This window comes from Macaca thibetana, chromosome 4 (assembly GCF_024542745.1).
Source record: "Macaca thibetana thibetana isolate TM-01 chromosome 4, ASM2454274v1, whole genome shotgun sequence".
NCBI lineage: Eukaryota > Metazoa > Chordata > Mammalia > Primates > Cercopithecidae > Macaca > Macaca thibetana.
This window is the reverse complement of record NC_065581.1, coordinates 167,779,664-167,803,533: the sequence shown is the minus strand read 5'-3', so window position 1 is coordinate 167,803,533 and position 23,870 is coordinate 167,779,664. Positions and strand designations below refer to the sequence as shown.

The following is a 23,870-nucleotide window of genomic DNA, read 5'->3' as shown; positions in this document are numbered from 1 at the left end:
GCAGCAATAGGCTACATCACACAGCTTAGGTGCGTAGTAGGCTACATCATCTAGGTATGTGTAAGTATACTCTGTGACATTCACACAGGGACAAAATTGCCTAACTACGTATTTCCCAGAATGTATCCCTGGCATTAAGTGATGCATGACTGTGTAGTTAACTCCTGGCATCTCTTAGTACTCAGCAAACAGCTAGCAATATCCGTTTTCTAGTTATTATTGCTCATTTATATGTTTTTTTATTTGTATATATTTAGGAGGTGCAAGTGTAATTTTGTTACATGGTCAGATTTGTAGTAGTGAAGTCAGGGCTTTTAAGGTATCCATCACCCAAATAATGTGCATTCTCCCCATTAAATAATTTTTCTTCCTCCATCCCCTTCCCACCCTCTACCCTTCTGAGTCTCCAGTGTCTATGGTTTCATACTGTATGTCCATGTATACACATTATTTATCTCCCACACATAAGTAGGAACATGTGGTATTTGTCCTTCTGTTTCTGAGTTGTTTCACTTAAGATCATGCCCTCTGCTTCCATCCATGTGCTGCAAAAGACATGATTTCATTTTTTCATGGCTGAATAATATTACATTATATGTGTGTGTGTGTGTACACATGCAAATATACTACATTTTCTTTATTCAGTCATCTGTTAATGGGCACTTAGATTTATTCCTTATCTTTGGTATTGTAAATAGTGTTGCAATAAACATATGAGTGCATGTGTCTTTTTGAAATAATGATTTCTTTTTCTTTGGGTAGATACCCAGTAGTGGAGTTTCTGAAATGAATGGTAGTTATATTTTTAGTTCTTTGAGAGATCTTCACATTGTTTTGCATAGAGGTTGTACTAATTTACATTGCCATCAGCAGTGTATAAACTTTCCCTTTTCTCTGCATCCTTGCCAGCATCTGTTACTTTTTGTCTTTTTAGTAATAACCATTCTGTCTGGTGTGAGATGAAATCTCATTGTGGTTTTAATTTGAATTTCTCTGATGACTAGTGATGTTGAGCATTTTTCATGTGCTTGCTGGCCATTTGTATATCCTCTTTTAAAACGCTTTTATACTGTTGGTGGGAATGTACATTAGTTCAACCATTGTGGAAGAAAATGTGGCATTTCCTCAAAGACCTAGAACCAGAAATATCATGTGACCCAGCATTCCCATTACTGGGTATATACCCAAAGGAATAGAAATCATTCTATTGTAAAGATACATGCATGCATATGTTCATTGCAGCACTATTCACAATAGCAAACACATGGAATCAACCCAGATGCCCATCAATGATAGACAGGATAAAGAAAATGTGGTACATATACACAATGGAATCTAGGCAGCCATGAAAAGGAATAAGATCATGTTTTTTTGCAGGGACATGGACGGAGCTGGAAGCCATTATTCTCAGCAAACTAACACAGGAACATAAAACCAAACACTGCATGTTCTCACTTATAAGTGGGAGCTGAACAATGAGAACACATGGACACAGGGAGGGGAACAGCACACACTGGGGCCTGTCAGGGGGGTGTGGAGAGGAAGAGCATCAGGATAAATACCTAATGCTTGTGAGGCTTAATACGTAGGTGATGGGTTGATCTGTGCAGCAAACCACCATAGCACATGTTTACCTGTGTAACAAACCTGCACATCCTGCACATGTATCCCGGAACTTTAAATAAAGTAAAAATATCTATTCATGTCCTTTGCCCACTTTTTAATGGAATTATTTGTGGTATTTTTTGTTGAGTCGTTTGAGTTCCTTGTAAATTTTGGATATTAGTCCCCTGTAAAATGCAGTTTTCAAGTTTTCCCCCATTCTGCAGGTTTTCCATTAACTCTGTTGGTTATTTATTTTTCTGTGCAGACTATTTTTGTTTAATTAAGTCATATTTGTCTATTTTTGTTTTTGTTGCCTCTGGTTTTGAGTTCTTAGTCATGAATTCTTTGCCTAGACTGACGTCTGGAAGGGTTTTTTTCTAGATTTTCTTTTAGTATTTTTATAGTTTCAGGTTTTACACTTAAGTCTTTAATCCACCTTGAGTTTATTTTTGTATATGGGGTCCAATTTCATTCTTTTGCCTATAGCTATCCAGTTTTTCAGCGCTATTTATTAAAAAGGGTGTCCTTTCCCCATTGTTGATTTTGTCAATTTTCAAAGATCAGTTGACTATAAATATGTAGTTTTATTTCTGAGTTCTGGATTCTGTTCCATTGGTTTATATGTCTATTTTTATACCAGTACCATGTTGTTTTGGTTACTATAACCTTGTAGTATAATTTGAAGTCAGGGAATGTGGTGCCTTCAGCTTTGTTCTTTTTATTTAGGATTAATTTGGCCATTTGGGCTCTTTTTTGGTTCCTTATGAAGTTTAGGGTTTTTTTTTTTTTTTTAATATATATAATGTTGTGAAAAACAACATTGGTATTTTGAAAGGCATTGCATTGTATCTATAGATTGCTTTGGGCAGTATGGTAATTTTAATCATATTAATTCTTCTGATCCATGAGCATAGGACATTTTTCTCTTTGTTTGTGTTATCTGTAGTTTCTTTCATTGATGTTTTATCGTTTTCCCTATAGAGATCTTTTACCTCCTTGGTTAATTATATTCCTAGGTATTTCATTGTTTTTGTAGCTATTGTAAATAGGACTGATGTCTGGTTCTCAGCTAAATCATTATTGATGTATAGAAATGCTACTGATTTTTACACATTGATTTTGTATCCTGAAATTTTACTGAATTTATTTATCAAATCTAAGAGTGTTTTGGTGGAGTCTTTAGGTTTTTCTAGATATAAGATTATACTGTCAGTCAACAGGGATAATTTGATGTCCTCTTTACCAATTTGGATGCTTCTTTTAAAAAAAAAAGCAACTTTTTAACTTTTTTTTTTTTTTTTTTTTTTTTTTTTTGCCTAATGGCTCTGGCTAGGACTTCTAGGACTATATTGAATAGAAATGGTGACAGTGGGCATCCTTGTCTTGTTCCAGTTCTTAGAGGACAGACTTTCAACTTTCCCCTATTCAGTATGACCTTGGCTATTGGATTGTTATATATGGCCCTTATTATTTTTATGTATATTCCTTCAATGCTTAGTTTTCATTGAGGATTTTTATCATGAAGAGATGCTGAATTTTATCAAGTGCTTTTTTTTGCATTTATTGAAATGATCCTATGTTTTTTGTCCATGATTCCGTTTATGTGATGTATCACATTTATTTATTTTTGTATGTTGAACCATCCTTGCATCCTGGTATAAAACCCACTTGGTCATGGTGTATTATCTTCTTGATGTGCTATTGGATTCTGTTTGGTGATATTTTGTTGAAAATTGTTTTTATGTTCATCGGGGATCTTGGACTATAGTTTTATTTCTTTGTTTTGTCCTTGTCTGGTTTTGGTATCAGAGTGATATTGGCCTCATAGAATGAATTAGGGAGAATTCCCTTCTTCTTGACATTTTGGAACAGTTTCAGGATTGATATTGGTTCTTCTTTATATGTTTGGTGGAATTTGCCTATGAATTCATCTGGTCCTGGGCTTTTCTTTGTTGGGAAACTTTTTTTTTTTTTTTTTTTTTTTTTCCCTGATTCAGTCTTTCTACTCATTATTGGTCTGGTCAGGTGTTCTATTTCTTCCTGCTTCAACTTTGGGAAGTTGTGTATTTCCAGGAACTTATCCATTTTCTCTAGGTTTTCTATTTTGTGAGTGTGTAGTTTTTCATAATAGTCTCTGATGATATTTTGCATTCCTGTGGTATTGGTTGTAATGTCTGTTTTTCATTTCTAATTTTGTTTATTTAGATTTCATCTTTTCTTGGTTAGTCTACAAGTGGTTTATCAATTTTGTTTATCTTCTCAAATAACTGACTTTTCATTTTGTTGATCTTTTAAATTGTTTTGATGGTCTCTATTTCATTGAGTTCTGCTCTGATCTTTTAAATTTCTTGCTAACTTTGGATTTGGTTTGGTCATGCTTTTCTTGTTCCTTGAGGTGCAACATTAGGTCGTTAATTTGTGATCTTTCTAGTTTTTTGGTATAGGCATTCAATGGTATAAATGTTCCTCTTAACACTACTTTTACTGTATCATACAGGCTTTACTATGTTGTATTACCACTTTCATTCATTTCAAAAATTTTTAAATTTCTCCTGAACCCAGTTCAATTACACTTCTAGAGCACTTATTAATGTGCCATGTGCTGTAAGAAGAAATTTACTTTATGAACTCATTTAGGCCCATTTCGTGAATGGGGAAAATGCAGCACAGAGGTGAGCAACTCACCAAAGTTGCTCATTTGGTGAGAAGGGGCTTAGCTGGCGTCAGGGTTGAACTTGGCCCTGGGTCACCTGCTCTTGGCCAGTGCTCTCTATGGCCTCTTCGCTGAGCTCATTAGACAAGAAACACATGTTCATGAGGGAAATGTTCATGGTGTATTCTGGGGTAGACCCAGCAGGATATAAAGCTGCATAGTATGCATCTCTACTTTGTTAAAGGAAAACAAAGCCCTTTGCACATGCAGAGAAAATGTGCAGTAGATGTGCCACAGCACTTTCTGGGGTTGTTATTGAATGGAAGGATTATGAGTACTTTGATTATTTTTCTCTCTTTTTTTTTTAATAGTAAAAGAAGAATGTGAAAATTAAAAAATTAATGTAAAAGAAAAAAGGAATTAAATGTATGACAAATATTGTGACAGATGTTTATGACATTTTTACAAAGATATAGTCTTTTCTCAGTAGCACAATACAGTTCAGGTTATTTTCTACAGCCTATATTACCATCTACAGAATTTTTCTAGACAATTATCTTGGCCATTGTGGCAATGCACTCCAGCCTGGGTGACAGAGCAAGACTCTGTCTCAAAACAACAACAAAAAAAGGAATTATCTTTGCTAGGTGTGGTAGGCTCAAACCTGTAATCCCAGCACAGAAGTTCAAGACCAGCTTGGTCAACATGGTGAAACCACGTCTTTACTAAAAATAAAAAAATTAGCCAGGTGTGGTGGTGAATGCCTGTAATTCCAGCTACTCAGGAGGCCGAGGCAGGAGAATTGCTTGAACCTGGGAGGCAGAGGTCACATGAGCCTAGATCATGCCACTGCACTCCAGCCTGGGTGACAGAGTGAGACTCCATAATAAATAAATAAATAAATAAATAAATAAATAAATAAAATAATTCTCTTTGTAGAATTTATACTACATAGGACATGATAGGTAGTCAATAAATAAAATACTGAACTTGACACACAAAATCAACAAATTAAGATATTACATAGTCAGGCATGGCATTTTTATCACAATTGTGTACAACTATTTCACGCTTAAATAGCTTTGTTCTTCAGGAGAGTGTTTTAAGGCAGTAACTGCATCCAGCGTGATTCTAGATGATAGATATGATTGGGCGGATGTGTTTTCAGCTGAACTGCTGCCCGCGGAGGAGCCCGGTTAGCCCTGCCCAGAGACGGCTCTGTGGTTGTTCAGCTCCATTGCTATGTCTTACAATGAAGTGGACACTGCTTTACTGCACAGGGCTTCTTTTCATTGACATTTGGATAATTAATATTTAAATATTTGTAATCGTCAGAGAATTTGGACAGAAGCCTTTTAAGATCCAGGAGACTTAGGTTAAGCCTCTACTGTGACATACAGAACTGCAGGCATTGTATGGAAAACAAGTTAATAAAAAAATATTTAGCTAAGCTATCTTAATTTATTTTCCTAAGATTGTTTTGAAAATATAAATCATTCCTGTAAATGTAAAGTGTCCAATATGTATATTCCTAGTAGATAGTCAACAGAAATTACTTTTTTAAGGGAATAAAAAGATATATATTTATTGTAAAAAGTGAAATTGTTATGAAATTGCTTCTATAGAACTAATTGATTACTATTTCTGCCAGTCCTATTTTATTTTACAGCAAATTTTATATCAGTAAAAGCCATAACTAGATATGTAAAGGTAGCTTTATGTGAGCAGGCTTCCAGCATTCCAAAGCGAGATAGTTTAGGCAGTTACATTGTTATCAACAGCCGTAAGCTTAATTTACAGATTGTTTGTCACATATATGCTATTAATTTTATATATTTATATGAAATGTAATTTATATACAAATAAAACCCTGTTTAAGCAAAAAAGTATATATGTCCTGATAATTATGATCACTGCATATATAATGTACTCAACAATATAACAAGCTGATACGGATTTTTATGTGTATGTGCATGCACTTACACTGTGCACAAGGATACAGTTAGCAGAGTGTCTTTGCTCTGCTCTTTCATCACTTTAATCACTAGAACAAATACAAAAGCACATCTTTTGTATTTATATTTTGTGTTTGTATTTTGTATTTGTATTTTTATTCGCATTTGTATTGTATTTGTACTTTGTTAGTACTGTATTGTATTTGTATTTTGTATTTGTATTGTATTTGTATTTTGTATTTGCATTTGTGTTTGTGTTGTATTTGTGTTGTATTGTATCGTATAGTACCGTATTTGTATTTTGTATTGGTATTGTTACCTGTGTGCTGTATGACTTTGCCACCACTCAGGGCACCTGGAGCAGGAACCTTGTCAGGCATCTTTGTGGTCCCCAGCCCAGTGCTGCTCAGTGCTTGCGGAGTCTTCTTAAGAAGGCGCTGGTAATCTCCAAAAGGTGTTGGAGATTCTCTCCATAAAATTAACAAGAATTCCTTGGCATTTTTCACAATAAACAAATTTTATATGGTACTTTTTAAATAGTTGTGAAACTTAACCACCCTTCATAGAATGTTTTGCCTCCAAAACGTCTCTGAATAATTTAACTAAATAATTTATTATTTTAGAAGATTTGTTAGGTTTGTTTTGATATTTTAAAAATTTCCAGAATATGTTTACATTTCATATTTATCATATATAAAAGCTTATTTACTATTAGTTTTGTCATCTTTGGGAATTTAAGATTTTGAATAGTGTTTGAGTTATTTTAAAATATCTCGAGAGAGACCCATTAACCATTTAATAATTCTTACGTATAAAATATTCTTCCATTATTCATTTGTTCTTTTTGTGAAGAAAAGCAACAAGTTGTTTTCTTTCCTCTAATTTGCATTCAAATTTAAAAATGATTTTTCTCCTGGTGTTTCTTTCCTCCCCATAGGTGTGAGCGCCACTTTGAAGGGCATCCATCCCGCGGCTATCCATGTGGAATTGCTTTCAGTCCTTGTGGGCGATTTGCGGCTTGTGGGGCCGAGGACAGACACGTATGTATTTGTATTTTGACAGTCTATAAATGTTTAGCAGTCTATAAATGTAGAGATTCTAGACTTTGGTAATGTGTAGACTGTTTAATATTGTTGCATATTAGAATAGAAACCTACTTGCAGCTTGACTGTTGGTCAATATTTCAAGACGCTTACACAGTAATAGCATTTTAATAATGTGTGAGGTATGAAAGATGTTTTTACTGAAGCATGATAAACAGTAATCACTCATGAATTATTAATAATTTCATAGATACTTGTTGAGTGCCTACTATTTGAAAGACACTGTGCTACAAGTTGTATTTTCTTTTTTATTACAAGATTATAATATTAATTAGTGAAACACCAGATCCTGTCTATTTAATGGTGTGATCTTTTCCTAAGTTACATCCTTAGGAAACAATGTGCTTTTATTAATGGAAATGCTCCCCCTCCCCTCCACATTACACATTATGTGCACGTGCACCATGCCTGGCTAATTTTTCTATTTTTTAGTAGAGACGGGGTTTCACCATGTTGGACAGATTGGTCTCAAACTCCAGACCTCAAGCCGTCCGCCTGCCTGGGCCTCCCAAGGTGCTGGGATTATAGGCGTGAGCTACCACACCTGGCCTAATTTATCTATTTGTGAACCGAATCTCTTTGTACAGTGGTGTGTACATGTATGTGTGGTGGTTCTGGAGATTACAGCATATATGCCTATTATCTTGTTAGTCTTCTTAGAGATGGTTCTTCATTTCCAGTGAAATGTGAAGACTTTATGACCAAATTGGTCGCCATATCCTTCCCATTCCATGTTGTAGCTGTCTTAGGTATCACATCTTCATGTGTTCAGAACTCTATCACAAAATGTTATACTTTTTTATTTCAATAATTATACATAATGGTGTAATATATTTATCTAGACACTTAGCAATTTCTGCTTTCTTCTTCATTCCTTAAGTTTCAAGTTTACATTTAGCATTTAGAGTAGTTTTTCTCTTTTTTTGACCTGGAGAATTTTTTTTAGCATTTTTTTAGTGCAGTTCTACTGGCTATGAATTCCCTTACTTTTCTTTCATCATAGATTATCTTTATTTTGCTTTCTTTCCTAAAGCATATTTTCACTGTGTCTGGAATTCTGACTTGACAGTTCTTTTCTTTTTTTTTTTTTTTTGTTTTTGTTTTTGTTTTTTTTTTTGAGACGGAGTCTCGCTCTGCCACCCAGGCTGGAGTGCAGTGGGGCGATCTCAGCTCACTGCAAGCTCCGCCTCCTGGGTTCACGCCATTCTCCTGCCTCAGCCTCCCAAGTAGCTGGGACTACAGGCGCCCACCACCTCGCCCGGCTAGTTTTTTTGTATTTTTTTTTAGTAGAGACGGGGTTTCACCGTGTTATCCAGGTCTCGATCTCCTGACCTCATGATCCGCCTGTCTCGGCCTCCCAAAGTGCTGGGATTACAGGCTTGAGCCACCGCGCCCGGCGACAGTTCTTTTCTTATAGCACTTTAAATATGTTGTTACACTGTTTTTTGGCTGTATTTGTTTTTAATGAGATATCTGAAGTCTTTCCAATCACTGTTGAAATAGGCAGGTGTAAAGTTGGGAATATAAATCAAAACTCTGGAGATAAAGACTAATAATCAGGATAGAGATGATAACTGAAGTGTTAGTAATAAATAAGGTGCCTATGAAGAATGGATACAATGAGTAAACCAAAAGGTAATGAGTAGAATTCCGGAGAACCTCGACAGTTGAAGCCAGTGGGGAGAAACAGAAGGAAAGGATTTGAGTTACAAGAGGAAAACAGAAGTGAGAGGGTTCCCATGAGGGCCAAGGGAAGCTACAGCTCAGTGAAGGGGAAAGATTCAACAGGCCATGGCAGCGGCAAAGAGTGGAATAATCAGTGATGACCAGAGGCCGCAGAAGATGAACAGGTAGCTGAGGAATGAATGGGAGAAGATGAAATGAGGATGGCACTGAGTGTTCCTTACAAACGGCACATTTAAAGTAGAATAATTAATCTATTTATTTTTCAATAATAAAAATACTATTTTTATTACTAATAGTATTATACACATCTATTTTTATGTATCTTCTTACATTGACTCAGCAGATATAAATACTTGCTTTCCCTCTTATCCACAAGTCAGGCAAAGGTAAAATTAATGTACCTGTACATTTAAAGCAGGCTTCTTAAATATTATCACACACCTTCTAGATTCCCCTGGGCATTTTATTTGAGACCTTTTAGTGTTGATCAATTAGAGCAAAAAAATAAATCACAGAAATGTGTGTTTGCCTAATTAATACTGAATATATTTGCTTCCTAAAGGCTATGAAGGATAAGATAAAAACCAGTGGAAGAAACCAGTATATTTCAAATGAAGACAGCATTTTTGGGGATGAGTGCTGCACTGTGATTGAAATCCAGAATGATTTATCTGTTTATTATATGTCATCTGCATAGACAATACACATCTTTGTGACCTTAAATACAGCAGAAAAAAAAGGTTGAAAAAACAATGACAGAAAAATTCTCAAATAAAAGACACACAATTTCAGATTCACAGCTTTCAGTGAATTTCAGATTCAAATTGAATTTGAATCTGAATTTCAAATTCAAAGCACTCGGTGAATCCCAAACATGATAAATTAAAAGAACACTGTTCATTATAGTTTCTCCTACCCTTAAAATGGACTCTGCCTTTGAAGTTCTCCAAGTCTATATTCCAGTGCATTGAAACATCTCTTCTCCTCTTATTTCTCATTATTTAGTTAGTCCAGACCTGCATGATCTCTTACCTGATAAATATCAACTGGTCTCCATTATTAATGACTTCTTTTTTTCTTCACTGTTGCCAGAATAATCTTCTTCATATTCAGGCTCAGCACTGGCTATGATGGAGTAGCTTGGAACTGACTAGAGTGCCTATCAGAACTACTACACAAAACCTGGTTAAACTAGGTTTAACATTCTGCAGCTACTTTTTCTCTGAAGGAGTTTGCCATTTCTGAACAAAAAAAACAGACCTATGTTACAGGCAAAGCCATACAGAGGGATGCAGCTGTCTGTGTGTGTGTGTGTGTGTATGAATGGTAAGAGGTGAAGTTGTACATAAAAATTTTTGTTGATATTGCAGGGATGTAGAGATAAAAACTTGAAAACTGTAGGGCCATGAAGGGTCAAGTGCCGTGCCTGACACTACCAGTATTCCTGTCAACATATTTTATTCAATTCTGGAGCTAAGGAGGGCAAGAAACTGATAGGCTCAGCAGAAAACCTTTAGAAGCAGAGTGGGGTTTTTAACAATATTTCAGGGCTGAGGATATAAATATCAGAGGTCAGTCCCTGCTAGTGGGGTGGGAGTTCCCAATGGACACCTTAGCTTACCCCTGGATAAACCAGGAGTTGATGGAATCTCACCCAAGCTGCAATCCAGCCTTGAGTCTGCTCAACTCGGTTTATAGTAAGGAAGTCTTCTCCTGCTCCGTCTGCCCACCTTTCTGGAGTACAATAATATAATTTTGAGCCTTGGGAGGTTTTTTTTTTTTTTGTAATATGCATAGCATTCAGTTTTGAGTCAAAAAGTACAAGTATGTCAAGACATAGAGAAAAAAAAAAGGAAAAAAAACATCATAATAGAAACAATACTATGGGTGACTCAGGTATTGGACTTAGCAGACAAAGTTAATATATTCAAGGAAATAGAGTGCAAGTCAGAGGCCACAAATATAAGGATGGAGAATTTTACCACATTGTTGGAATTTCCTAGAACTGAAAGATACATCATTTGAAATTAAGAGTGTAGAGACAGAAATGTTGAAAATAGCAGGATGGGAAATGAAGCTGATATGACAATACTTTAGTGTAAAGTAGACTTTGGGTCTTAATGCATTACTAGAAATGATGAATGACATTTAATATGACAAAGATGCCAATCTATGTAGAAAATGTCATAAACCTGTATGCACCCAATAATGTAGTTTCAAAATATATAAATCAAAAGTGATATAACTCTGAGAAGAAAAAGATGTGTCTTCAATCATAATGGAATACTTTAACAGACTTCTCTTAATGACTAGAAATGACTAGAAAACAAACAGATTATTGATGATCATGACACTTTTTAATGTAAATACAATTACACTTTTCTTTGTAAATACTATGTGTTTAAAATATTCTGCTGGGTCTCTATGTAGAACCAGGATCTTACGTGTGGCTTAAAAGGACTTTCACAACATGCCTCCAAATTACCTATCTATGTTCTCTCTCGATTTTTTTCTATATATCCTACTTTCTGTGTCATACAACTTCTGGATATCACAGTTCTTTTTATAATAATAATTTTAAAAAGATGAACCAAAAAATATTCTCACAGAACACAAGACTACATCAGAAAAATGTGTCTGCTAAACAGGTGAAAACTGATGATATATTTGCAAATTAGCTTAAGAAAGTTAAGAAAACACATACAACATCAGAAATTGCTAGACAACAGGAATATATGAAATGAGAACTGATGAAAGTTAGGAAGGCATTAGAAAAAAATTCAGAAATAAAGGCCAAATGCAAAGGAATATTATAGAAAGCAAATATAGCGAGCACAATAGGGAAAAAGGATACAAATGAGAGAAGTAAATAAAGAAAATGATAAAAGAAATTCAAGGTGAAAAGGTAAATATAGAAGTTTAGCAAAGGAGATTCAACCTACATATAAATGGAGTCCCTGGACATTTTTTTTTTAAAGTTAGTTAAACTAAAGAACAAATAATTAATATAATTCAAAAATATATTTTCTAAAATTAAAAAAGTTTAGTTAAATCTAGATATTGCAAGAATACCTGGGAAAATTGACCCAGACTAGTTTGCATAGAAATACTGCTTAATAAGTCCATTTGACTACAAAACACCTTTGTGGATCCATGTAAAATGTTCAAATGCTTATAAGGGAAACAGTATCAGCTTGAATTGGACTTTTGTAAATCATCATTTTTTTTTTTGTTAAAAAAACATTGGGAAGAACATATTTAACATACTCAGAAAGATAATCTGAGTCAAGAATTTTAATATCCAGCTACATTTTTTTGAGTATAAAACCAGACACACAGTTATGAATATGCTAGAACTGAATGGTGTTCCCTCGAGTTATATTGAAAAATAAAGCTTTATAAAACCAAGCTAGGATTGAAGAAGTTTCAGCAAAAGCTTCAAGGTGAGCAGTGAATGTGTTTAACTATGGAAGATCAAAAGGTGGGAATGAGGTACGACAGAATACTTTGTAAATGTTCTATCTGTTACAGTTTAATAGTACAAAACTGGGAGATGTGAGAATATAACTAGAAAGTAGAATACATCTCTTGATTCTCTTGTAGATGTTAATTGAGTAAGAAGAGATCAGTTGAAGCTGACAATAGAATTGTAAGCTCTTAAATGTAATTTAAGAGTATAAAATTAAGATAATTATGACTAAAATTGAATGTAGAGGAAGAGAGATGGAAAAATGGTTGCTAGACAGCCTCACTGTTGGGCATAGTAGTGAACTAACATGCATTGTCTTAGAGAGGAGTGGACCAAGAGTTTTGTATAAAGCTTTTAATAAAATATAACTGCTGGAACAAGAATTCTGCCGTTTTTAAGTGCGCAAAGAAATATCTAGATAGGACAAATAAAATAGACCATAAAGTGCCATACATTATATAGAATTAAAAGTAAAATACTAGGATGAAACTGAGATGGAAATGTCAGTCATATTGATGTCTTCGTTGTTGTTGTTTTCATTTATTTTTGAGTCTTGCTCTGTTAGCCCAGGCTGAAGTGCAGTGGCATGATCATGGCCCACTATGAGCTTGAACTTCTGGGCTCAATCCATCCTCTTGCCCCAGCCTCCCACATAGCTGGAACTACAGGCACATGCCACCTGGCCTGGCTCATTAGTTTTTTAGAGATGAGGTTTCACTGTGTGGTCCAGGCTGCTCTCAAACAATTGGCTTCAGGCCTCCAGCCTCAGCCTCCCAAAGTGCTGGGATTACAGGCCTGATCCACCATGCCTGACTCATATCAATGTTTAAGGAAAAAAAGAAAAAAATTTCAGATTGGATTTTACAGATGAGGAAAAAAGTCTGAGTCCATGCTGAATATAGGAGATGCCTTAAGCCAAAGTGATCCAGGAAGGATAAAGAAAAGAGATGTTTAATGTATACCAGACAAGTGAAAATAAAAATAAAGCAGATTATGTGATTTTAATATCACACAAAACACAATTCAACCAAAAAATTATGAGGCAAAGATACTTATAATGCCAAAGGCCAAAATTCACAATGAAAATACATGTTAGTATCTAATTTTGAAGAAAATAAACAAATTTCACAAGGTGGAAATGATAAGAACCAGTTAATAAGTAGCCACACATTAATAATGGAGACTAATGCATCTGTCTCGGTCCTTGGCAGGTCAAGTGCACAGAAATTATAAGGTTGTAGGAAACTTCTATATCATAATTGATAATGCATTATTTTATAGATATTCATAGTAATGTTTGTCTGCCAACAAGGAAGGCGTCTTATTTTCAAGTGCACATCAAATATCTATGAACAATGACCATAAATGAATACAGAAAAAAGCTCAATAAATTAAAAAAATAACACAAAATCAACATTTTCTCACTATAATGCAATCAAAGTACAAATTTAAAAACCAAAAAGTTTCTTCCATCTAAATATTAAAATTCCGTCTGTTAAGCAACTCTTGGTTTAAAGGTATGAAACAAAATATGAAATTGTAGAATTTCTTGAAAATAATGCTGTTTCTAACATGACATATCAGTGTCTCTGGAATACCCATAAACCAGTTTTTGAAGGGAAATTTATAGCACCAAATACGCATATCATACATTTTTAAAGGGAAAAAGTAAATGAATATCTAACTAAAAAGCCAGACAAGGAACAGCAAAGTAAATCAGAAGAAATAAATTGATAGAAAAGCAGGTGAGAAGTTAGAAAACAGAAAATCAGTAGAACTAATAAATAAATTAAAACACTAGTTGTGTTTTTTTTTGTTGTTGGTTTGTTTGCTTTTTAGACAGTGTCGCTCTGTCACCCAGGTTGGAGTTCAGTGGCACGATCTCAGCTCACTGCAGCCTCCGCCTCCTGGGTTCAAGAGATTCTCTTGCCTCAGCCTCCCCAGTAGCTGGGATTACAGGTGCCTGCCACCAAGCCCAGCTAAGTTTTTGTGTTTTTAGTAGAGATGGGGTTTCACCACGTTGGCCAGGCTGGTCTCAAACTCCTGACCTCAAGTGATCCACCTGCCTCGGCCTCCTAAAATGCAGGGATTACAGGCATGAGCCACCATGCCTGGCCAAAAAACTAGTTTTTTAAAAACGCAAGCAACAAAATAACTTAATCAGTGCATTTTTTTTTTTTTAAATAGAGAAAGCTTAGTCTATAATAAGCAATGAGTAGGCAAAAGCATGGAGCAGAAGGATTTTGAAAATCATGAGACTGCTTCTCATAATTTGTGCAAATTAATATGAAAGCCTCTATACAGATGGTTGAGTCACAGAAATTTAGTTTATCAAACTGGCCCCCAAAGTAGAAACAAATTTAACAGGCCACTTTTCTTAGAAGAAATTGAGAACATTTTCTAAGAGCTCCTTGTGAAATAGTACCAGGCCCATATGCTTTCTCAGGGGATTTTACCAACCTCTTAAACATCAAATAGTCCCAAAGATACTTAACTGTTTTAAAGCATAGAGAAAGAAGGAAGACATCAGACTGCTTTTTGAAGTAACCATAACTGATAGAAAACTGGATGAAATTTCAGAAAGGAGTTGTATTTCATTTATGAATATCAATTGAAAAGCTTAAATAGGAACACAGAATTAGTGCATTAACAATAATTTATCGGCCGGGCGCGGTGGCTCAAGCCTGTAATCCCAGCACTTTGGGAGGCCGAGACGGGCGGATCACGAGGTCAGGAGATCGAGACCATCCTGGCTAACACAATGAAACCCGTCTCACTAAAAATACAAAAAAAATTAGCCGGGCGTGGTGGCGGCGCCTGTAGTCCCAGCTACTCGGGAGGCTGAGGCAGGAGAATGGCGGGAACCCGGGAGGCAGAGCTTGCAGTGAGCCGAGATCGCGCCACTGCACTCCAGCCTGGGCGACAGAGCGAGACTCCGCCTCAAAAACAAAACAAAACAAAACAAAACAAAAACAAAAAAAAACAATAATTTATCATGTCCAAGCGGGTTATGCATAGAATGCAAGGATGATTTACTGTCAATAAATCCACTAATAATTCCCTCATAATATTAACTAGTATAAAAAGAGGACTCTTACAACCATGTTCCTGGATGCAGAAAGCTGCTTCAATAAAATTCTAGATTCATTTCTGCTAAAACACCCAGTAAAAGAGGAATCCATGAATGCCTCTTTCAAATGATAAAATGCTTATCTCAGCCCAAAAGCTGACATCTTACTGAGAAAACTTTAGAGGTATTCTATGGTTGGGAACAGAGCCAGAACGTTCATTAATTCCACAACTATTTTACAGGGTATTGGAGATATTTCCCTATGAAATTGGACAGGACAACTTAACAGATATTAGCACTGAAAAGAACGGTGAAAATTATTCATAGGTAACAAGATTACATATCTGGAAAACCCAAGAGAATTAGTGGCCCATATGAACAATAAAATAATTCAGTGAAAGATTAGTAGTATTTAAATTAATATATGGAATGCAATAGTCTTTATAGGTGCAAAAAAAATAACCTCTGAAAAGTTATAGTGGAAGAGGAGAACTCATGAGAATAGCCTCAAAAAGGATAAACCATTCAGGTATTAACAAGATTTCTGCGAAACCTGCACTAAGAACATTTTGTTTTTCCCCCAGAAGTACAGACTTAGACAAATGCAAAATCGTAACTTGTTCTTGGATAGGAAGATTTAGTTTCATAAAGAAGGCAGTTCTCTGTAGGTAATTTGTAAATTTAACACTGCCCCAACAACAACAAAATTCCAGTAGGTTTTTCTGTAGCTGTACCGTTTGATTATAAAGTTACTTAGGAGAATAAACAAGTAACAACGGTCAGAATACCCTGAAAAAAAAGAACAATATGATGGGGAGAACTTACCCTGTCAGCCATTAACTTATGTTGGAAAGCCTTTCAAATTAAAACCATGTGGAACTGGTGCACGAATACCAGTATTTCTTAGCTCCCGCCACGGAAGGTGCTTGGAAGCAGTGACATTCCAGCCATCACCCTTAGTACCCTCTTTGCAGCCTCTAAATGCCGTTCCCCACTAATAGAAGCCAGAACTCCCTGGGTGGAGAGCTGGTTCCAGGTCTGTGGCAGAAGACTTACAAGATGAGCCAGGGACATCTTATGCCAAAGAGAAAAGAAGAAATCAAAGGGTAATGGAGTCATATAACAAGGCCACAGGCAACAGCCAATTCCCAAGGCCTTAAGGCTACTGCTGCCTTAGGCATGTACCACTGTCTGCTGGTTAGACCCATGGGCAGCACCACATCAGTGCCGTATTCTGTTGGCCAACGGAGGGCTAGCTGAGCATCCAAAGAGTAATGACTGCGATTGACTTCAAACATTGTGTATCCAAACCCTTATCATTTTTTATAATACTCCCCCCAGAAAGTTATAGCTAAAAACAAAAACATAAAATATCATTGGTCCCCATTTGGAGGTAACTAGGGCACCTGTCCCTTACTCAGAAGTGTGCCTTATGAAGGAAAATACTTAAACATTTGTCTGCCTTTCCTGTTCGGACTGTATTTTAAGTAAACCAAATAGCCTACTTGGTAAAGGAAAGTTATTTCTTAGTGGATTGCAGACAAGTGGAATGGATGAATGGCAGGATTAGAAAATCACCCTCTTCAATCTTAGATGCAGTAATTGACTGAGGCAAATGTCATCAGTAGGTGAAATTATCAGATGAAGATCATGGCCCAAAGGAAACTTGAATAATAGACATTTCGCTTAAGAACACATACAGATGGTCAATGCGTACGGGAAAAACGGGCTCACATCACCAATCATCAGGGAAATGCAAGTCAAAACCATAATAAGATACCATCTCACACCTGTTAGAATATCAGAAAGACAAGTGACGATGAGGATGTGGAGAAAGGGGAGCTCCTGCATAGTCGGTGGGAATGCAAAATGAGGCAGCCACTGCGGAAAACGTGTGTTGTTTCCTCAAAAAGCGAAAAGTAGAAATCACATGATCCAGCAATCTCGGGTATTTGTCCAAAAGAATTGAAATCAGTATATGGAAGAGATACCTGCGCTTCCATGGCCATTGCAGCACTCTGCACGATATCCACAGTGTGGAGGCGCCCTAAGTGTCCGTCACAGAGGAGTGGATAAGGAAAATGGAGCGTGGACGTGGAATCACATATTATCCCAAGGCCTTAAAAAGTGACTGCTGCCTTAGGTATTTACCAGTGTCCACTGGTTAGACCAGTGGGCGATATCACACCCGTGCCCTGTTCTGCTATGTCTCTGGAAGAGGACGTGCCAGAGAAAAGGGTGGGGTTTATTACTGTGTGTGCCATATTTATTTTGCCAGACCTTGATGGAGGTTGACAAGAGTTGGAGATTGTGCGTCAGCCTTGCAGCCTGATGAGATGATACCATTTGCCTCCCATGGCTTGTGTGGCGGGCGGCCAGGTGGTCCTGCATGCCACCATCAGGAATTCTCCAGCAGAGCCTTTGCTTCTTGCTGTAAGGAGGCAAGGCTTCTCTCTTGGTGTGACTTTGTTTTAAATCTTGACCATTTTAGGTCTTCTGAGAATAGTTTACTTTTTTGTAAACTAAAAATTCAGTATCTGAAGAAATGTGCAGAATACTCGGAAAATGTCATTTCTGGAATTATTTTCAAAAGCAAAATAAGTGAGCATAATATGACAGTTGATTCCCCTCTGGAAAATGTCGCTACCATTGTCAAGTTTCAAGAGTGCAGAACTCACTTCTGTTTGTAATTCTTCGTCCCCTTTCTTGTGTGGGGTTAATTTGGGTAAAGGGAAACGAAGGTCACATGTTAGGAACTCTGTGAAAGGAAGAATGAAAGAAACTTCATCCTCGCAGACGTGGCTCAGCAGAATTGCAAAATAGTTGTAATGAATCGGTGTAGTCCTGCTTCCAAAACACTTCGCTTCTAAAGTAGTACATTCAGTCCCTTACCAATTTTTGTAAAAACATTTTTGAGCAGTCAAGCATTATTCCAGCACCCACAGATTTATGCCACATCCTCATCTTTTGCCTGAAAAATATTGCTTCCTTTTTTCTTGCTCCTTCTCTCAGGACTTCTTGATTTGGTTCTGGCATGAGATCTACCTACACAGGTTTTATTTTCAGCTCTGTTTGTTTTCTGAATATGTCTTAGCCTCAGCTCGTTTCTCTGTGGTGGCTGAAGTGCTTTATGACTCCAGTGAGTACCTCTAATTAAAATGTTTCTTTCACACATGGATTGTGGTTACATTGAATCATTTGCAGAGCTGTTCATTACCATCACTCTATGGCTTATTGTCCTTCTGTATGTATTGACACTGTGTAGGATCACGCATAAGAAACCTGTGTATCTACTAAAATATTTCTGATATTTGGGCTTCCAGTTGCTGTGTCACATGTAAAATTGTCATGATCAGAAAATTCATGTACCCCAAGATTCTCTGGACCAAAAGATGTTTCATTTAATTCCATTCTCACTGAGGAAACAAAAGACCTTTCCTTGATAAATTTTACCTCGCCTCTTGCCACTATATTATGTCATTCTATGTGTGTTTTGAGGTTTCATGCAAATGGAAGCCAGCTGATCTCAGGAAGCGCTTTTCAAGAGGTGAGTGGCCTTGGAAGGCTGCCTGCCCTCAGCCTGGCTTCCTTGTCTATGGAACTGGGACAATAAAAGTGTTTTCTTCATAGTGCTGCCGAGAGGGTTACACGAGAAAATTTATATAAAATTCTTATCAGAGTGCCTGACAAAAAGTCAGTGTCCAGTAAGTTCTTGCTGCTGTTAACCTCTGTATTTTATCGTTGGAAATAATGGATGGAAAAGAGATTCAGTCATTATAATTTCCCTTATTTGTTTAATCTAAACAGCAGACAGGAGTTCTGAAGAAATTCAGAAACCCTTTGATATTAAATCAGTCCTGAATGAAAAATAGCAAAATAAGCAAAGGATGATTTTGGAAACACCTGTGAGATTAGAGGGAATTTGAGGATGCCCTGACCATGTGTGAATGGGAGTTGTCTTTGGCAGCCCAGTGAAATAAACAGCAAAAGCTTAGAAAAATCAGTTTGGAATCTCAGCACTGAGGCTCCGTGGCTGTCCTGGTAAAGTGCTCTCTACCTGTCATGGTTTCCTCCATAAAAAATGGAGATTGCGATAAAATAGGGATGCACCTTGGTCCATTTTTGTAAATGGTTTATGTAACAGTTGGGTTTTGTAAATAGTGACACACTGTGTAAATGTTAGGGTTACCCTCACCCAGTGGTTCCCAAAGTGGGGTGCCCTGGACCAGCAGCCTGACCTGGGAACCTGTTAGGAGTGCACATTCCCAGGCCCCATGCCACCCCTTACAGCAGCAACTGCACAGGAATACTTTTCAAATAAAGATGTGCTTGTGGCAGAAGAAAATAAAATGTAGACATTTTATTTCTCCACTTTCCTTCAAAATTCAGCTGACTCTTGAACAACATGGGTTTGAAATGCATGGGTCCACTTATACATGATTTTTTTTTTCAACAAATATATTAACATTTTTGGAGATTTTCAACACTTTGAAAAAACTCATAGATGAACCACATAGCCTAAAAGTCTAAAAAAATTAAAAAGATATGTCATGAATGCATAAAATGTATGTAGATATTAGTCTATTTTATCCTTGACTATCATAAAATTTACACACGTTTTTAAAAAGTTAAAATTTATTAGAATGTATGCACATTCTCAGTCAAGAGAAATATAAACAAGTGCAGAAATGCAGTACGAAATCATCACTTCATAAACTCGACTGTCGTCCATCCAGCACTACTGTCCTCATTTCATCGCCTTGCTGTTGCTGTTGCGGTGAGCTCAGGAGTTACAAGTATCCCTTAAAACTCTGTGTGATGCTCATCGCCTCTGTGTGAGCTGTTTGTCTCTCCAGTAAATTGTGTGTTGCAGTGAAAGGTGGTCTCTTACGGCTCTTGTGTATTTTTCATTGTGTTTAATGCAATACTGTAAACCTTGAATCACACCATGGGGCCCATAGGAAGTCCCCCTAGAGATGCTGAACTTTCTCCCAAGAAAAGCCACGACTTTACAGAAAAAGCTGAATTGCTTGGTATGTACGTAGACTGGCAGGCGGCTGCCCTTTCAAGATAAATGAATCCAGTATAAGAAATAATGTAAAAAAAGAAAAGGAAACTCGTGGAGACATGGCTGCAGCTGTGCCAGCAGGCATGAAAACCTTGCACGTTTTGTTAAATCCTTTTAAATCTCATATTGCAATGCAGCTTTTATGTGAGTGCAGGATTGCTATGAGAAAGGCATACCTATAGACTCTAATATGATTCAAGAAAAAGTGAAGTCATTATCGGACAAAGCAAAGGGAAGGTGAAGGATGACTTGATAATTTTAGAAAGAGGTTTGGCTTAAAAAGTTCAAGATAGGTCTGGACATGGTGGCTCACGCCTGTAATCGCAGCACTTTGGGAGGCCGAGGTGGGCGGATCACCTGATGTTGGGAGTTTGAGACCAGCCTGACCCACATGGAGAAACCCCATCTCTACTAAAAATACCAAATTAGCCGGGTTTGGTGGTTCATGCCTCTAATCCCAGCTACTTGGGAAGACTGAGGCAGGAGAATCGCTTGAACCTGGGAGTTGGAGGTTGTGGTGAGCCGAGATCGCGCCATCGCACTCCAGCCTGGACAACAAGAGCAAAACTCTGTCTCAAAAAAAAAAAAAAAAGATCAAGATAACAGGAGAAGCAGATTCTGACCAAGAGGCAGCAGCTGAGTTCCCAGACGCCATTAAGGAAATCATTGAGGGCCGGGCACAGTGGCTCACGCCTGTAATCCCAGCACTTTGGGAGGCCAAGGTGGGCGGGTCATCTGAGGTCAGGAGTTCGAGACCAGCCTGGCTAAGATGGTGAAACCCTGTCTCTACTAAAAATACAAAAATTAGCCGGGTGTGGTGCTGGGCCCCTGTAATCCCAACTACTTGAGAGACTGAGGCGGGAGAATCGCTTGAGCCCAGGAGGTGGAGGTTGTAGTGAGCTGAGATTGTGCCACTGCACTCCAGCCTGGGCAACAGAGCAAGACGCCGTCTTAAAAAAAAACAAAAAGAAAAGAAAAGAAAATCCTTGAGGAGAAGGATGTCTGCCTGAACAGGTTTTTAGTGCAGATGTAAGTGGCCTATTCTTAGGGAAAAACATGCTACAAAGGACATTTATTGGTAAAGAAGAGAAGAAACACCAGACTTAAGGCAGGAAGGGATAGGTCAACTCTACTGGTTTCTGCAAATGCAGCTGAGCTTGTGATTGAGACTACCCTTATCCATAAAACTGAGCCTTGAAGGGAAAAAAACACCACCTGCCAATCTTTTCATTGTTCACCAAGAAAGCAGGACAGTGAGAACCTTTTCCCGCATTGGTTCCATTGTTACTTTGTCCCTGAAGTCAGGAAGCAACTGCCCTTTTTTTTTTTTTTTTTCCTGAAACAGAGTCTAGCTGTGTTGCCAGGCTGGAGTGTAATGGTGCAGTCTTGGCTCACTGCAACCACTGCCTCCTGGGTCAAGCAATTCTCCCGCCTCAGCCTCCTGAGCAGCTGTGATTATAGGCATGTGCCACCACGCCCAGCTGACTTTTGTATTTTTAGCAGAGATGGGGTTTCACCATGTTGGCAAGGATGGCCTTGATCTCCTGACCTCATGATCCGCCCACCTTGGTCTCCCAAAGTGCTGGGATTGCAGGCGTGAGCCACCACGCTTGGCCACGACTGCCTTTTAAAGTTCTTTTGATATTGGACAATGCCCCTGGCCACCCAGAACCCAATGAGTTTAACACCAAAGGCATCAAAGTGGTCTTGCTCCCAAACAACTTCTCTAATCCGGACTCCAGATCAGAGGGTCATTACACATGGAACCCTATGGAAAGGGTTGTGAATGCTGTGGAAGAGAACTTTGATGGAGAGAACATCATGAAAATCTGGAAAGATTACACAATTGAAGAGGCCATTACTGTTATAGGAAAAGCCATGCAGGCCATCAACCCTGAAACAATTCCCACTGGAGAGAACTGTCCAGAGTTGTGCATGACCTCACAGGATTTATGACAGGGCCAATCAAGGAAATCATGAAAGAGATCGTGGATATGGCAAAAAAGGTTTCAAGCTATGGATCTTGGAGAAATTCAAGAGCTAACAGATACCACACCAGAGGAATTAAGAGAAGACCACTTGATGGAGATGAGTGCTTCAAACCAATGCTGGACAATGAGTAAGAAGACTGACTCGGAAGAAGCAGTGCCAAGAAACAAATTGACATTAGACATAATCTGGAAGAAGGGTTCTGATGACTCAGTGCTTTTGATGTCTTTCACGACATGGATCCTTCTATGATACAGGCAGTGAAATGAAAGCAAATGGTAGTAGGATTGGTACCATATAGAAAATGTGAGAAAGCAAAAATGTCAGGCAGAAATTACGACATATTTCTGTAAAGTTACACCAAGTGAGCCTGCCTCTGCTGCCTCCCCTTCCACCTCCTCCACCTCTTCTGCTTCGGCCATGCTGAGACAGCAAAACCAACCCCTGCTACTTCTCCTTCCCACTCAACATGAAGACAATGAGGATGAAGACCTCTATGATGCCACTCAGTGAATAATGAGTATATTTTTTCTTCCTTATACTTTTTAAAATATCATTTTCTTTTCTTTCGCTTACTGTATTGTAAGAATAAAGTATTAATACATATAGCATATAAAATATATGGTAATTGATTGTTTATGTTATTGGTAAGACTTCTGGTCAACAGTAGGTTATCAGTAAAGCTTTTGGAGAGTCAAAAGCTTCATGTGGATTTTTGATTGTGTGGAGGGCCAGCACCCCTAGCCACCATGTTGCTACAAATATATCAGACATTTATTTGTAGACTTTACTTCAAAACCTGCTTAGTCATTGACAGAATCATTGGTAAGGCCTAAATCTGAAGGACTCATTCTTACATTAAAATAGTTCTTTTTCAGTGATTATTTTATTTGCTGAGCAGAAGCTCTTTAGTTTGATGCAGTCCCATTTATTTACTTTTGTTTTGTAGCCTGAGCTTTTTTTCTGACGTTCAAAATATTATTGCTAAGGTCAATATTGAGGTGCTTTTCCACTATGTTCTCTTCTAGCAGTTTTATGATTTTAGGTCTTTCATCCATTTTGAGTTGATTTTTGTGTATGGTAAAATAAAGGTCCAATTTCATTCTTTTGTGTGCAGAAATCTGTTTTCCTAACACAATTTATTAAAGAGGTTACCATTTATTAAAGAGATTATCCTTTCCTCATTGTGTCCTCTTGATGGCCTTATTGAAAATTAGTTGTCCATATACATTTAGATTTATTTCTGAGCTCTATACTCTAATTGGTCTGTGG

At 37.3% G+C, this 23,870-nt stretch overlaps 1 protein-coding gene across 1 annotated transcript in view; it reads left to right on the top strand.

Annotated features, from left to right (window-relative positions):
- The window catches only part of WDR27 (WD repeat domain 27), a 256,015-nt gene that overhangs the window by 94,992 nt on the left and 137,153 nt on the right, over positions 1–23,870 (top strand). Inside the window, exon 23 of the mRNA XM_050787106.1 lies at positions 7,151–7,253. Within this exon, the coding sequence (XP_050643063.1) occupies positions 7,151–7,253 (103 nt within the window). The remainder of the gene's footprint in view (positions 1–7,150; positions 7,254–23,870) is intronic.